This window comes from Scyliorhinus canicula, chromosome 13, assembly GCF_902713615.1.
Source record: "Scyliorhinus canicula chromosome 13, sScyCan1.1, whole genome shotgun sequence".
NCBI classification, from domain to species: domain Eukaryota; kingdom Metazoa; phylum Chordata; class Chondrichthyes; order Carcharhiniformes; family Scyliorhinidae; genus Scyliorhinus; species Scyliorhinus canicula.
The window spans coordinates 29,685,995-29,702,650 of NC_052158.1; the positions used below are offsets into that span (position 1 = coordinate 29,685,995).

Below are 16,656 nucleotides of genomic sequence, written 5' to 3' on the forward strand. Positions count from 1 at the left end.
CAAAGATGTGCAGGCTGGGTGGATTGACCATGCTAAATTGCCCCTTAGTGTCTAAAGGTTAGGTGGGGTTACAGGTATAGGGCGGGGGAGTGGGCCTAGGTAGGGTTGGTGCAGACTCAATGGCCCAATGGCCTCTTTCTGTACTGTAGCAATTCTATGGGTCTAAATTAGATGTCTTTTCTCCAGAATTTCGAAGTTTAAGGGGTGATCTGATAGAAGTCTTCAAGACATTAACAGGAAAAGACAGCACAGATAAAGATAAACTGTTTCCTCTGGTTGGAGATTGGACCAAAAATTAGGGCCAGACCATTCGGAAAAGATGTCAGGAAACACTTCTGCTCATAATGTGTGGTAGAGGTTTTGAACTGTCTTCCACAAATGTAAATTGATGCTAGATCAGGTGATAATTTAAAATCTGAGATAAATAGATTTTTGTAAGCAAAGGTGTTAAGATATGGGCCAAAGACAGGTATATAGTTAGGCCACAGATCAGCCAGGATCTCATTAAATGGCAGAGCCTGCTCGACGGGCTGAATGGTCCACTCCTGTTCCTGTCGGAATTCTATGATTCTAGTATGCATGTACAGTAAGTATTTCGGAAAGCTAATATAATTTTATTGTTTGTTAAAAGGGGAATTGAGCATAGCAGTATGGAGGTTATGCTAAGTTTTTACAGGGCATTGGTGAGATCACATCTGCTGTATTGTGCACAATATTGGTCTCCTTATTTAAGGAAGGATTTAAATGCATTGGAAACAGTTCAGAGAAGGTTGACAAGACCGATACCAGAAATCGGTGGGTTGTCTTGTGAGGATAACGTTAGAGAGGTTAGGATTGTATCCATTGGAATTTAGAAGAGTAAGTGGTGACTTGACTGGAACATAGAAGATCCGGAGTGGCCTTGACAGGGTCGATATGGAGAGGATGTTTCCTCTTGCCGGAGAATCTAGAATACACAAGATGGAGATTAGGAGAAGTTGTTTCTCTCAGAGAGTTGTGGCTGTAGAACGCTCTTTCTCCAAAGGAGGTGGAAGCAGAGTCTGAATATTTTTTTTAAAATGTATTTTATTACAAACATGTATGAAAACAGGTTACAGTGAACAAACACCCCGGGAATCATGCTTCCCTATATTCGACTATACAGGCTGTAGATTTGTCCCCTTTTTCACCCCACCTCCCCCGAAACGAACAGCCCCTCAAACACGGTCACAAACATCCCCCACCTTTCCTCAAACCCCCCCTGAAGAGCCCCTTAACTCATATTTATCTTCTCTAATCGCAGGAAGTCGTACAGGTCACCCAATCCAGCTGCTACTCCCGGTGGCAATGCCGACCGCCACTCCAGCAAAATTCGCCGCTGTGCAATCAGAGAGGCGAAGGCCAAGACATCGGCCTTTCTCCTCTCCATGAGCTCCGGCTTCTCTGAAACCCCAAATATCGCCACCAAAGGGTCCGGGTCCACCTCCTCCACTATCCTGGCTAAGACTGCGAACACTCCTGCCCACACGTCTCACACTCATCTGCTACCCTCTGAAAGAACCCACTCATTCTCGCCCGAGTCATATGCACCCTGTGCACCACCTTAAACTGTATCAGGCTCCTCCTTGCACATGAGGAGGTCCCGTTTACCCTACGCAGTGCCTCACTCCATGCTCCCCAATTGATCTCCCCTCACAACCATGCTTCCCATTTCTCTTTGATCTTCACCACCCACTCGCCTCCCTGTTCCCCCAGCCACTTGTGTATATATATCCCCAATTCTTCCCTCCCATTCCACATCCGGGAGCAGCAGTCGCTCCAGCAGGGTGTATTCCGGCAACCTAGGGAACCCCCTCCAGACCTTTCGCGCAAAGCCCCTAACCTGCAGATACCTTAACTCGCTTCCCCTCGGCAGCTCTGCCCTCTCCCTTAGCTCCTCCAGACTGGCAAATCCTTCCTCCAAATACAGATCCCTCACCTTGACCAGCCCCACTTCCCTCCACCTCCTGTACACACTATCCATCCCCCCCCCCCCCCCCCAGTTGTAACTCATGATTCTCGCCCAGCGGCATTAGCACTGACATCCCTTCCACCCTAAAATTCCACCTCAACTGATTCCATATCTTCACCATGGACTGCACCACCGGGCTGCTTGAATACCTTCTCGGAGCTATTGGCAATGCTGCCAAGATTCCTCCTCCATGCCAACCCACTCTGCCCCTTTTCCTTCCCATCACTGCCGCACCTTGTCCGCATCGCCGCCCAATAATAATGAAGCAAGTTCGGCAATGCCAAACCCCCATTGCTGCCTCTGCCTCTGTAGCAGGGTCGTCTTTGAATATTTTTAAGACAGAGCTGGACAGATTCTTGATATGTAAGTCGGTGAAAGATTATTGATGGTTGCATTAATGTGGGGCTGAGGTTTCAATCAGATGCACCATGATCTAATTGAATGGTGGAGCAGACACCAGGGGCTGAGGGGCCTACTCCTACTCCTAATTCATATGTTCGATACAGCATATTAAAAGCCCATTTGCCCACCCTGCCGGTGCAAGCTCTTGACAAAACTATCTATTCAATCCTACTCCCCTGTTCTTGATCTGTGACCCTGTAATTTCTTCCTTTCCAAATTGCCTTTTTCTATGTTGTTATTGAATCTGTTCCTTTCATGGAAGGCACAAGATCACGACCCTCTTTTTGTTTCTCGCGCGCCACCTCTGATTATTTTGCCATCGCGGGAGAGCAGGGCTGGTGTTGTCTCTTTTCGGGAAGGCCCACTGAATCTTGTGCCAATCAGGCACTTGGCAGGGCAGACGAGTGACAGGCCTGCCCCAGGATCAAGGAACCCCAGGGACATAAATCCTGCCCACCGAATGCTTCCGGCCAATCAGAGGTCAGCAGCTCTTCAGTACTCCACATCGCCAAAAGGGAGGCAGTGGCTGCTGTCAGTACTGCACCCACCTGAGGCCGTGGTTTGAGGAGCGCTGAAGGTGAGTGATGACAGGAGGTGGTATGGGCAGAATGATCGATATTAGTAGCACCCCATTCACCCCCACCTCTCCCATTTTCTGATGCTGGTATTCTTGATCAAGCACGATGTGCTTTTGAATGAGGAGCCCCACCACGCCAAAATCCAGGGAGCCCGCGAACAAACACCCCAGGATTTGCCTGTTCCCCCAACATGGGGGAGTCCCTGGCTGCTGCTGGGTTAATACCAGCTGCGGTATTAACTACTAGACATTTCCACCCAATGTCTTGGGGTGTTTTACATACACCTGAGAGGGAAGATGAGGTTTTTGTTTAATGCCTGACCTTAAAGGCAGCACCTTCAACTGTACGGCACTCCCTCCAGAGAGAGTCATAGAGCTTTACCTCACAGAAAGTAGCCCGTCGTGTCTTGTCCCGTTTTTCTTTTAGAAAATATTTTACTGAAGCATTTGTAATTTTCACAGTTTATAGTTTAACAATTTAACATTCCTTAAACAACTGCCAACCGCGCGGGCCGACGCACGCAAAAAAACTAAAAGCAACGTCCCCTACTACCCCTGCCTTATTTCCTAATTACCCATGTACTAAATTCCCTGTCCTTGTCTTACACTACCATGCCTCCCATTTTCCTCCCCCCCCCCGCCCCCGCTGTTCTCCTCCCCCCTGACTGCTGATGTTCAATTTTCCTTGAAGAAGCCTCTGAACGCCTGCCACCTCCTGGCGAACCCCTGAATTGATCCTCTCAAGGCGAACTTAATCTTGTCCAGACTGAGAAACCCCGCCATGTCTCTGACCCACGCTCCTGACTTTGGAGGTTCCGAGTCTCTCCATCCCAGCAAAATCCTTCTCCGGGCCAACAGGGAGGAGAAGGTCAGACATTGGCCTCCCCCCCCCCCCCCCCCCCCCTGGACCCCCAGATCTTCTGATACCCCAAATATTGCCAATTCTGGACTCGGAGTCACCCTCACTTCCAGGACCTCTGACATAGTGTTGGCAAATCCCTACCAGAATCCCCTCAACTTCAGACACACCCTGAACATATGTACATGATTCGCCGGGCTTCCCCCACAGCGTCCACACCTATCCTCCATTTCCTCAAAAAACCTGCTCATCCGGGCTACCTTCATGTGGGCCCTATGAACCACCTTGAACTGAATCAGGCTAAGTCTGGCACAAGACGAGGATGAATTAATGCTCTTCAAAGCCTTTTCCCATAATTCCAACTCTCCTCCCAGCTCCTCTTCCCACTTCCTCTTCACCTCCCCGATAGGGATTCCTTCCCACTGCATCAACTCCTTATATATCTCGGAGACCCTCCCCTCCCCAACTCCTGTTTTTGAAATCACCTTATCCAGTAGTCCCCTCAGGGAAGGCAAGGAAAGCTTGGAACCTGCCTCCGGACAAAGTTCCCTACCTGCTGGTCCCGAAATCCGTTTCCACCAGGCAACTCAAACTCCTCCCCTAATGCCTCCAGGCTCGGGAAATCCTCCTGAATGAAGAGATCCCCAAATCTCTCAATCCCTGCCCGCTGCCACCTCCTAAAGCCCCCATCCAGCTCCCCCGGAACAAAACGTTGATTGTCACAGATCGGTGACCACACCGACGCCTCCTCCAGTGCCATGTGCTGCCTCCATTGTCCCCACACCCTCAGAGCTGCCACCACCACTGGGCTTGTGGAGTACCGAGCCGGCGGGAACGGCAGGAGCGCCTCCAATAAAGCCTCCAAGCCCGTACCCTTACAGCATGCCGCCTCTACTCGCCCCCAAACCGACCCCTCCCCCAACTACCCCCCTTCCTCACCATCGATATGTTGGCTTCCCAGTAATAATTAATAAAACTCGGGAGGGCCAAGCCTCCATCCCCACAGCCCCATTCCAGGAGTGTCTTCCTCACCCTCGGGGTTTTCCCAGCCCACACAAAACCCGAGATCGCGGCATTCATTTTCCTAAAAAATGGCCTTCGGGACAAAAATCGGGAGACATTGAAAAGAAAAGCAGTCTCGGCAGGACTGTCACCTTCAACATCTGCACCCTCCCCGCCAGTGTCAGTGGGAGCATGTCCCACCTGCGGAAATCCATTTTCATCTGATTGACCGCTTTGCCCAGATTTAACTTGTGGCACTGCCCCCAATCCTTAGCCACCTGGATCCCCGGATAACTAAAGCTCCTCCCCACCACCTTAAAAGTTAACTCCCTCAGTCTCCTTTCCTGTCCCCGTGCCTGAATCGCAAACACCTCACTCTTTCCCATTCTTAACTTGTAGCCTGAAAACCGCCCAAATTCTTCCAGTGTCTCCATAATTCCAGCCATCCCCCCAATGGGTCTGTGATATAAAGCAGTAAATCGTCAGCGTAGAGCGAGACCCTGTGCTCCACCAGCCCCCCCCCCCCCCCCCCCCCCCCCCCCCCCCTCTCACTAACCCCCGCCAAACATTCGATGACCCAAGGGCCATTTCCAGGGGCTCCATGGCCAGGGCAAACAGTAATGGGGAGAGCGGGCACCCCTTCTTCAAGGAAAATTGAACGTCTTGTCCCCCTACAGAGACTAAAATATTCTGACCGGACCCAGTTTGTTCTTACATTTGCCACCGGAGCCTGGTAGAGCAACCGGACCCAATCCACAAATCCCTGCCCAAACACGAACATGCCTAAAATATCTCATGGGTACGTCCACTCCATCCAGACAACGGCCTTTTCTACATCCATAGCTACTACCACCTCAACCTCGCGCCCCTCCGCTGGCATCATTATAACATGCAGGAGCCATCTTATGTTTGACGTCAGGCGCCTGCCCTTCACAAATCCCGTCTGGTCCTCCCCGATTACCTCCGGAACACAATCCTCTATACGTATGACTTTTCACAGTAACTTCATTTGAAGCCTACTCGTGACAATAAGCAATTTTCATTTTCATTTTTCAAAGATGTGCAGGTTAGGTCTATCACCTCCCCGAGCCCAGGCCTCCCCCCCCCCCCCCCCCCCCCCCAGGCGTTCCACCAGCTCCTCAGCCCCCAGGTCCACCACCACCTTCCCCTCATATCCTTTACTTTCCCAATTTCTCTCTCCGCCTCATGCTTCCTCAGTTGATGTGCCAACATCCTACTGGCTTTTCCCCCATATTTGTATATTGCCTCTTTCACCCTCCTCAACTGCCCTTCTGCCTTACCTGTGGACAGAAGCTCAAATTCCATTTGGAGTCTCTAACGCTCCTTCAGGAGCTCCTCATCCGGAGACTCCGCATACCTCCTGGCCACCTGAAAGATTTCACTGACCAGCCTGTCGAACTCCGCCCGTTCAGTCTTCTCCCTGTGAGCCCGAATCGAGATAAATTCCCCTCTGATAACCACCTTCAATGCTTTCCAAACCATCCCTGCTGCGGTCTCGTCCGTGTCGTTGCTCTTTATGTACTGGCCTCCCTCACCCGCTCACAAATGTCATCCTCTGCTAACAGCCCTACATCTAACCTCCACTGTGGACACTGGGTCTTTCCTGCGCTTAGCCGTAGGCCATTCCAGATAGGAGCGTGTTCCGACACCACGATTGCTGAATACTCCGTGTCCTCCACCCCCGCTAACAGCGTTTTGTCAAGTACGAAAAAGTCTATCCTGGAATATACCTTGTGCACATGGGAGTAGAATGAATACTCCTTGCTCCTTGGCCTCCCAAATTTCCACGGATCCCTCCATGCGCTCCATGAACCCCCGCAGCTCTTTCGCCATTGCTGATACTTTTCCCGACCTGGAACTCAACCGGTCTCACCTCGGATCCAGAAGCGCGTTAAAATCCCCCCCCTATCATCAGCCGGTTTGAGTCGAGGTCCGGAATCTTCCCAGCACCCTCTTGACCAACGCGACATCATCCCAGTTTGGGGCGTATATATTGACCAACACCACTGCCATTCCTTCCAGCTTCCCACTAACCATAATATATCTAACCTCCGGGTCTGCCTCTATCTTCCCCACCTCGAATGCCACCTCTTTATTAACCAGGATTGCCACCTCCCTTGTTTTAAAGTCCAATCACGAATGGAAGACCTGTCTGACCCATTCCTTCTTCAGTCTAACTTGGGTCTCCCAACTTCAAGTGCGTCTCTTGCAGTATGGCCATGTCAGCCTTCAGCTGTCTCAGGTGTGCGAACACATGGGCTCTTTTGACCGGCCCATTCAGTCCACGAACATTCCACATAACCAGCCTGGTCGGGAGGGGACCACCCCCCCCCCCCCCCCCCCCCCCCCCACCCCCCCACCCCTGTTGATCAGTCATGACCTATACTAGGCCAGCCCTTGGCCCATGCCCCGCACTTCACCTGGCCCGCCCCTCGGCAGCTACTGCCATCTAATCTCCTCCTCCAACCTCCTAAAAGTCACATACTTGTCAGCAGCACCCCCCTCCCCTTCCCACCCTCTCCTCTTCCCCCACTTTGCTTCTGTGAACTAGCCCTCCCAGCTAGCCTGGCAGCTCCTGCCCCCGGCGTCTAGCATCCGACCACCTGCTGGTTCCCATCCCCCACCCCCCACTCTTAGTATAAGTTCTCAAAACAATGGCACAAAGCACAAAAAATAAACAAACAATCCCTCCCATGGTCCAAGCACAGAGGCCCGCCCCTCCTCCCTCAACAAAATCTTACCTATTCTGACACCTTCAAGCAGGACAAAATAGAAAAGCCTGGACAAAGAAAAAGGAATTATCCATGTCAAACTCAAACTGCTTTTCAAACATCGCAACTTAAATTACAGCGTTAAAAGACTAAGGCTTTTGAAAGGGCAATGCATAACTTCTAACTCAGTTGTCCACAGTCAAGGTTCAACAAAGCCAACACAACCCTTTTGTTAAAACTCGCCCACCTCTTCGCGAGTTCTGCTCCCAAGTCCTGGTGCACCCGGATCTCAAAGTCTTCCCACTTGCACCGTTTCGTCTGCCTGGCCAACCTCATGATGCGTTCCTTATCTAGGAACCAATGCAGCCGTACCACCATCGCCCTTGGGGGCTCACTCCTCTGGGGCTTATGCATAAGCGTCCTAAGGGCCCGCACCACCTCCAATGGCTTGGGGGACGAACCTTCCCCTACCAGCTTCTCCAGCATCTTCCCCACATACGCACCAGCATCCGATCCTTCCTTCCCCTCTGGCAGACCGCCGATCCGCCTATTTTGTCTCCGAGAATGATTCTCCAGGTCCTCCACTTTCTCCAGCAGCTGTTTCTGTTGGTCCTGTAGCATCCCAGTCTCCATTGCCATCACAGTGGACTGCTCCTCACGTTCCACCGCCAGCTCCTCCAACTTCTGGATCACCTGGGTCGTCAATCTCTCCTCCACACGGTCGACCACGGCCCTCATTGAGCCCACCTCCCGGGCCAGGTCCTCCGCACATTCCTTGCGATGTTGGGTGAACTTCTCAGTCAAGAAGTCCACCAACTGGTTCGGCGACCATTGAGCTGGCGAGGTCGAACCGTGCTTCCCTGCCATTGCCTCTTTCAAACTCCGGTCCTCGCTTAAGCCAACTTTTGACTTCTCCTTTTTCGATTTTTCCTCGGGCAGAGGACATGGACGTTTATTGCCCATCCCTAATTACCCTTGTGGGGTCATTTAAAAGTCAATCACATTATGTGGGTCTGGAGTCACATGTAGGCCAGGCCAGGTCTGGCAGATATCAGTAAACCAGATGGGTTTTTATGAGAATCGGCAATGGTTTTATGGGCATCATTGGATTAATTCCAGATTTTTATTGCAATCAAATCAATTGCCGTGGTGGGATTCGGCCCACTCAGCCCATCGGGGCCCAGAGAAACGCCGGGGGTGGGCGCTGTCAATGGTCCCCGACCGGTGCGGCAGGAATCCCGCGGGCGCCCGGGAAACGGCCCTGGAGAATAGGGAAGCCGGCGGCGGGGAGCGATTTCCCCCCCCCCCCCCCCCCACATAGAACACCTATGCTAATCTAAGATCAACCTAACCAACATCCCTTCAAATTACTGCTGTCCATGTGCCTGTCTAAGAGTCGCTTGAATGTCCCAAATGACTCAGATTCCACCAGCTCTGCTGGCAGTGCATTCCACACACCCACCACTCTCTTCGTAAAGAACCAACCTCTGACATCTCCCCGATACCTTCCTCCAATCACCTTAAAACGATGTCCCCTCATGAGAGCCATTTTTGCCCTGGGAACACGCCACTCTACACATGCCTCTCATCATCTTGTACTCCTCTCTCAAGTCACCTCTCTGCCTTCTTCGCTCCAGTGAGAAAAGCCCTGGCTCCCTCAACCTTTCTTCATAAGACATTCCCTCCAGTCCAGGCAGCATCCTGGTAAATCTCCTCTGTACCCTCTCCAAAGCATCCACGTCCTTCCTATTATGAGGCGACCAGAACTGTTCACAATATTTCAAGTGTGGTTCAACCAGGGTTTTATAAAGCTGCAGCAAAACCTCGCGGCTCTTAAACTCAATCCCCGTGTTAATGAAAGCCAACACAACCCTTAACAACCCTATCAACCTGAGTGGCAACTTTTGAGAGATCTATGTATGTGGACCCCAATGTCCCTCTGTTCCTCCAGATATCCAAGAATCCCTGGGGAGGGGGGGGGGGGGGGAATTGCTCCCCGCCTCCGACATCCCCATTCTCCAGCGCCATTTCACGGGTGCCTGCGGGATTCCTGCCGCGCCGGTCGGGGGCCATTGACAGCGGCGGCCCCCGGCGATTCTCCAGGCCCTGATGGACCCAGTGGCTAAAAGTCTGGCCGAGTCCCGCCGGTGTGGATTACTCAGGTCCCACATGGCAGGACCTGGAGTTGTGAGTACGGGGGCGGCCTAGTGGGGGGGAGGGGGGGTGGCCTGGCCCGCAAGCGGGCCTACCGATCGGAGGGCGGGCTGGTTCTGTGGGGGCCTATTTCACTCTGCTCTGGACTCCTGTAGAGCTCCGCCATATTGCCCGGGGGCTGGCACGGATAAGGAACCCATGCCTGGAAATATGCTGGCCGTAGCGCACTTGCGCAGAAATATACTTGCCATTCCGCGCAGGTGCGAAATCACACCGGCTGTTCTGCGCATGGGCAAACTCGCGTGGACCGTTCCCCGCCGGCTGGAGCTGCGGGGACCACTCCTCGCCAACCTAGCCCCCTAGGAAGGGGACCGTTGACGCCAGAGTGGTTGGCGCCACTTTTCACACCGGCGTGGGGACATAGCCCCATGATTGAAGAACCCCGCCCTCTGCCTTTAACCCTGTATTCAGTATTCAAATTTGACCTTCCAAAATGAATCACTTTGCATTTATCCAGGTTGAATTTCATCTGCCACTTCTCAGCCCAGCTCTGCATCCTGTCAATGTCCTGTTGTAACCTGCAAGAGCCCTCGACACTATCTACAATTTCCCAAACATATGTGTCATCGGCAAATTTACTAACTCACCCTTCCACTTCCTCATCCAAGTCTTATAAAAACCACAAAGAGCAAAGGTCCCAGAACAGATCCTTGCGGGTTACCACTGGTCATCCACTACCACTCGCTCTTCTTTAGGCCAGCCAATTCTGTATCCAGACAGCCAAATTTCCCTGTATCCCATGCTCCCTAACTTTCTGAAAAAGTCTACCATGAGGAACCTTATCAAATGCCTTACTGAAATCCATATACACCACATCCACTGCCCGACCTCCATCAATATGCTGCGTCAAATCCTCAAAGAATGAGGCTTGTGAGGCATGACCTGCCCCTCACAAAGCCATGCTGACTATCTTTAATTAAGCTATGTTTTTCTAAATAATCATAAATCCTATACTATTTCCAGTATTTTGCTCACCACAGACGTAAGACTGACTGATCTGTAATTTCCAGGGATTTCCCTGTTCCCTTTCTTGAACAGGGGAACAACGCGCCTCCCCCCAATCATCTGATACTACTCCGGTGGAGAGTGAGGACGCAAAGCTCATCGCCAATAGTGCAGCAATCTCCTCCCTCGCTTCCCGTAGTAACCTTGTGGATATTCTGTCTGGCCCAGGGGACCTATCTATCCTGATGCTTTTCAAAATTTCCAGCACATCCTGCTTCTTAATATCAACCTGTTTGAGCCTATTGACCTAGTACACGCTGTTCTCATGAGCAACAATGTCCCTCAATCTAGTGAATACTGAAAATATTCATTTCGGGTCTCCCCTACCTCCTCGGACTCTAGGCACAAGTTCCCTCCGCTATCCCTGATCAACCCTACTCTCACTGATCACTCTCTTACTTCTCACGTAAGTGTAGAACGCCTTGGGGTTTTCCCTAATCCTTCCCGCGAGGGCTATTTCATGCCCCCTTCTAGCTCTTCTAAGTCCATTTTTGAGTTCCTTCCTGGCTACCTTGTAACCCTCTCGAGCCATGCCAGATTCTCACTTCCTCAAACTTACGTAAGCTTCCTTCTTCCTCTTGACTAGAAGCTTCACTTCTCTTGTCATCCAAGGCTCCTTCACCTTACCATTTCTTCCTCATCTCAGTGGTATAAAACTATCCAGCACTTGCAGCAAGTGCTCCTTAAACAACTCCCACTTTACTGTTGTGTATTTCCCTGAGAACAACTGTTCCCAATTTATGCTCAGCTCCTGCCCCAATTAAATACCTTCCCATACTGTCTGTTCCTATCCCTCTCCATGACTATGGTAAAGGTCAAGGAGTTGTGGTCTCTGTCACTGAAATGCTCTCCCACTGAGACATCTGACACCTGGCCTGGTTCTTTGCCGAGCACCAAATCCAAATTGATCTCCCCCTAGTCGGCTTATCTACAAAATAAGTCAGGAATCCTTCATGTACACACCTGACAAAATCTGCTCCATCCGAACTAAGGAGGTTTACGTCAATATTAGGGAAGTTGAAGTCACCCATGACAACAACTCTGTTATTTCTGCACCTTTCCAAGATCTGCCGCCCAATCTGTTTCTCCATCTCTCTGCTGCTATTGGGCGGTCTATAGAAAACGCTCAACAAAGTGACTGCTCCATTCTTGTTTCTGACTTCCACCCATACTGACTCAGTAGACAAACCCGTCTCGACAACCTCCTTTTCTGCAGCTGTGTCGCAATCCCTAATTAACGGTGCACTCCCCCTCCTCTTTATCTGCCTCCCTATTCTTATGAAAACATCTAAACCCTGGAACATCTAACAACCGTTCCAGTCCCTGTGACATCCATGTTTTCGTAATGGCCACAACATCGTGGTTCCAAGTACTGATCCATGCTCTAAGTTCATCTCCCTTATTCCTGACAGTCCTTGCATTGAAACAGATGCACTTTAACCCATCCCACTGAGTGCAACTTTGCCCTTCCTCACAGACTTGCTGCATACTATTTCTGCCTGTTCAACAGCTACCCTATCCTCTGATCCGTAGCTCTAGTTCCCATGCCCCAACCAAACTAGTTTAAACCCTCCCGAAGAGCTCTAGCAAACCTCCCGCACAGGATATTGGTGCCCTGCCAGTTTCGGTCCTTCATGTACATGTCCCACCTTCCTCAATGTAACCCAATGATCTACATAGCTGACGCCTTCCCTTCTACACCAGCCCTGTAGCCACGTATTCAGCTGCACTTGCTCTCTGTTCCTTGCCTCATTTGCACGTGGCACTGGTAGCAATCCTGAGATTACTACTCTGCTCGTCCTGCTCTTCAGCTTCCAATCTAACTCCCTGAATCACTTTTTACATCCTCATCCCTTTTCTTAGCTATGTTGTTGGTGTCTATGTGCACCACAACTTCTGGTTGCTCCCCTTCCCCCTTACGAATCCTGTAGGCTTGAACCTTGACATCCCTGACCCTGGCACCTGGGAGGCAACATGCCTTCCGGGAATCTCGTTCGCGACCACAGAATCTCCTATCTGTTCCTCTAATCATTGAGTCTCCTTTCGCTTTTCTATTCTCACCCTTCCCTTCTGAGAGGGAGCTCTGGTCCAGTTGACACTGGTCTACCTTTGCAACGGGAGAGTTATATAAATGCAAGTTGATTTGTCTGTTTATGTTTTTTTCCTGTCGCTGACCAATTCTAGGAATATTCATTGTTACCACTCCAAACGGGCCAGTAATTGCGACCGTTGGTGACAATGTCACCCTGGACTGTCAGTTGATACCAGCAGAGGAGCCTGCGGAGATGGAAGTGAGGTGGTTTCGATCAGAATGGTCCAAAATGGTACATCGCAATAGACAAGGCAAGGATATCACTGAGTCGCAAATGAAGGAATACTCTGGTCGAACAGAACTGTTTCGCGGATTCTTTCACACTGGGAATGTCTCCCTGTTGCTGAAGAAAGTCACTGTGCAGGACGAAGGAGACTACACCTGTTTCGTGATCTCAAAGGCTGAGGATGCAGAGGGAACAGTGAACCTGAAAGTTGCAAGTGAGTCGGGTGGTTAGGTACGCGGGCCTTGTCACTGTCTTGATTGGATTTGATTTATTATCTCATAGAACATAGAACATACAGTGCAGAAGGAGGCCATTCGGCCCATCAAGTCTGCACCGGCTGTGTGGAGTTTGCACATTCTCCCCGTCTTTGTGACCAAAGATGTGCAGGGTAAGTGGATTGGACACGCAAAATCGCCCCTTAATTGGGAAAAACATAATTGGGTCCTCGAAATTTTTTTTTAAAGGTACTCGGTCTTATAAATGTCATGCTTCTGTCTGTGTCTGGTGGTAGGAGGGGGACTGTGAGGGTGTCAGGAATACAGAACTGCGGTAGGAACCCAATTTTGGGTTTCCCCCACCCATTTGTGCTTTGAGTCTTTTTGTGTGTGGGCCTGGCATAAGGGTGCGGGTAAGTGAGCCCCCATTCTGCACTCATGACCCGAGCCTATGTCACTGTTGAGTAATTAAAAATACACTTAATGCCTTTCCCTCTCCTTCTCCCTGTCAGCCTGCAAATTGACCCTCTTCAGATAACCATCTCATTCCCACCTGAATGCCTCAATTGAACCTGTCTCCACCACATTCTCAGGCAGTGCATTCCAGACCCCAACCATCTCACCATGTGGGAAAGGTTGTTCATTTTCTCTGTTTGCTTTCTCATGCGTTTCCTCTCGTTCTCCCCCCTTTTGTAAATGGAAATGGTTTCTCCCTATCTACTTTGCCCAGACTCCACATGATTTTGAATACCCCAAGCAAATTTCCTCTGCGCCTTCTTCAAGGAAAACAATCCACACATTTCCAATTTATCTTCATAACTGAATTTCCTCATCCTGGGAACTATTCTCACAATTCTTTTCTGCACTCTCTCCAACTCCATCGCACCTTTCCAAAAGTGTGGTACCCAGACGTGGACGCAATACTGCAGCTGAAGCCAAACTAGCAGTGTTAAACAAGTTACATCCTCCCCGTGTGTGCGTGGGTTTCCTCCGGGTGCTCCGGTTTCCTCCCACAGTCCAAAGATGTGCAGGTTAGGTGGATTGGCCATGATAAATTGCCCTTAGTGTCCAAAATTGCCCTTAGTGTTTGGTGGGGTTACTGGGTTATGGGGACAGGGTGGAGGTGTTAACCTTGGGTAGGGTGCTCTTTCCAGGAGCCAGTGCAGACTCGATGGGCTGAATGGCCTCCTTCTGCACTGTAAATTCTATGACAAGTTCAACATAGCCTCCTTGCCCTTGGACACTATGTCCTTTCGAAAAAAGCCTCGTATTCTAGTAATTTCAAATATTCATTTATGGGATGTGGGCGTTGCTGGTTGGGCCAGCATTTATTGCCCATCCCGAGTTGCCCTTCAGAAGGTGGTGGTGAGCTGTCTTCTTGAACCGCTGTAGCCCCTGAGGTGTAGGTACATCCACTGTGCTGCTAGGGAGGGAAGCCCAGGATTTTGATCCAATGAAGGAAGATTGTCCATCTAGATGGACAAGAGCAGCAGATACCTGGGAACCCCACCACCTGGAGGTTCCCCTCTAAGCCACTCACCACCCTGACTTGGAAATATATTGGCCATTCCTTCATTGGATCAAAATCCTGGCCTTCCCTCCCTAGCAGCACAGTGATTCTAGATGATAGTTGTTGCGGGTTTGGAAAGTGTTGTCCAAGGAATCTTGGTGAGTTCCTGCAGTGCATCTTACAGATTGTACACCTGGCTGCCACTGTTTTTGTGGTGGAGGGATTGAATGTTTATGGAAGGGGGAGCAATCAAGAGGGGTGCGTGGAGAGTATTCCATCACACTCCTGACTTGTGCCTTGTAGATGGTGGCTTGGGGGGGGGGGGGGGGGGGGGGGGGTGAGGAGATGAGCTGCTCACCACAGGATTCCTAGCCTTTGACCTGCTCTGCTAGGTACAGTATTAATATGGCTAGCCCAGTTCAGTTTCTCATCAATGGTAATTCCCCAGGATGTTGATTGTAATGCCATTGAATGTCAAGCAGCGATGGTTGCTTTACAGTGCCAGGCACCCGGGTTCGATTCCCGGTTTGGGTCACCGTCTGCACGTTCTCCCTGTGCCTGCGTGGGTTTCCTCTGGGCGTTCCGGTTTCCTCCCACAAGTTCCGAAAGACATATTTGTTAGGTGAGTTGGACATTCTGAATTCTCCCTTGGTGTACCCGAACAGGCGCCGGAATGTGGCGACTCGAGGATTTTCACAGTAACATCATTGCATGTTAATGTAAGTCTACTTATGACAGTAATAAAGATTATTATCACGAATCCCAAACTAACCCCACTGCCCCATACCCTCCCCATAGCCCGATATCAATCCCAAACTAACCCCATACTCTCCGTATAGCCCATAGCGCCTATACTTCCTCAGGAAATTAAGGAAATTTGGCATGCCCACATTAACTCTTACCAACTTTTACAGATGCACTGGAGAAAGCATCCTATCTGGCTGCAGTGTTTATGTAAGCCTACTTGTGACAATAATAAAAGATTATTATTATTATGAATTGTCGTGTCAGTGATCTCATGATATTTCCATCTGGCTCCCACATGTCTGTCAACTCAGGTTAAATCTTGCCCTCTAGTGAAGACGAGTAGATTGGACATCAAACTTGAACCCTATTTCCATCTCCACGGATGGTGCCAGATCGCTGACCTTTTCCAGCCTTTCCTGTTTTTATGTCAGATCTCCAGCACCTGTCATATTTTGCTTTTATTATATGTCAAGACTGTTGCTTGGTTAAGAGACTTGGCAGTAGTTGAGGGACAGGTTGACTGTGATCTGGCTGAATGGCAGGAACATGCTTGCGGGGAATAAGATTTTGAATGTTCACAGAAACCTTCACAAACAAGCAAATCTGTTTTTAAATAATAGATGTGGGCCTCGAACCTGTGTTAAAGCTATCTGGCTACCAAGGCAGCAGGATAAAGCTTACGTGTGAGTCCGATGACTGGTATCCAAAACCAAGCATAAAATGGTCGAAAGAAAACAGAGAGGTGAATACTGGGATACTTGAGAAACAAACAAATAACTCCAGAGGACTCTTAAAAGTGGAGAGCAGTCTTGAGGTTGCAAATGATTTGCACAACAAGTACACATGTACCATCATCAACAATTTATTGAACAAATGGAAGGAAAGCAACGTTCAAATATCAGGTCAGTAAAATACCATCTTTGGAATTTTTTATCATTCTTTCACAGGCTGTGGAGCGTCATTGGCTGGGTCAGCATTTGTTGCAAATCCCTCATTGCCCTTGAACAGAGTGGCTTGCTAGGCCATTTCGGAGGGCAGATAAGAGTCATATGTTGGCCAGACCCGGTCACGGCGGCAGATTTCCT

General features: G+C 50.1%; 1 protein-coding gene across 1 annotated transcript in view; it reads left to right on the forward strand.

Moving 5' to 3' along the window:
* The window catches only part of LOC119976357 (butyrophilin subfamily 2 member A1-like), a 47,386-nt gene that overhangs the window by 14,017 nt on the left and 16,713 nt on the right, over positions 1–16,656 (forward strand). Inside the window, exons 3-4 of the mRNA XM_038816841.1 lie at positions 12,966–13,313; positions 16,192–16,473. Coding sequence (XP_038672769.1) covers positions 12,966–13,313; positions 16,192–16,473 — 630 coding nt within the window. The remainder of the gene's footprint in view (positions 1–12,965; positions 13,314–16,191; positions 16,474–16,656) is intronic.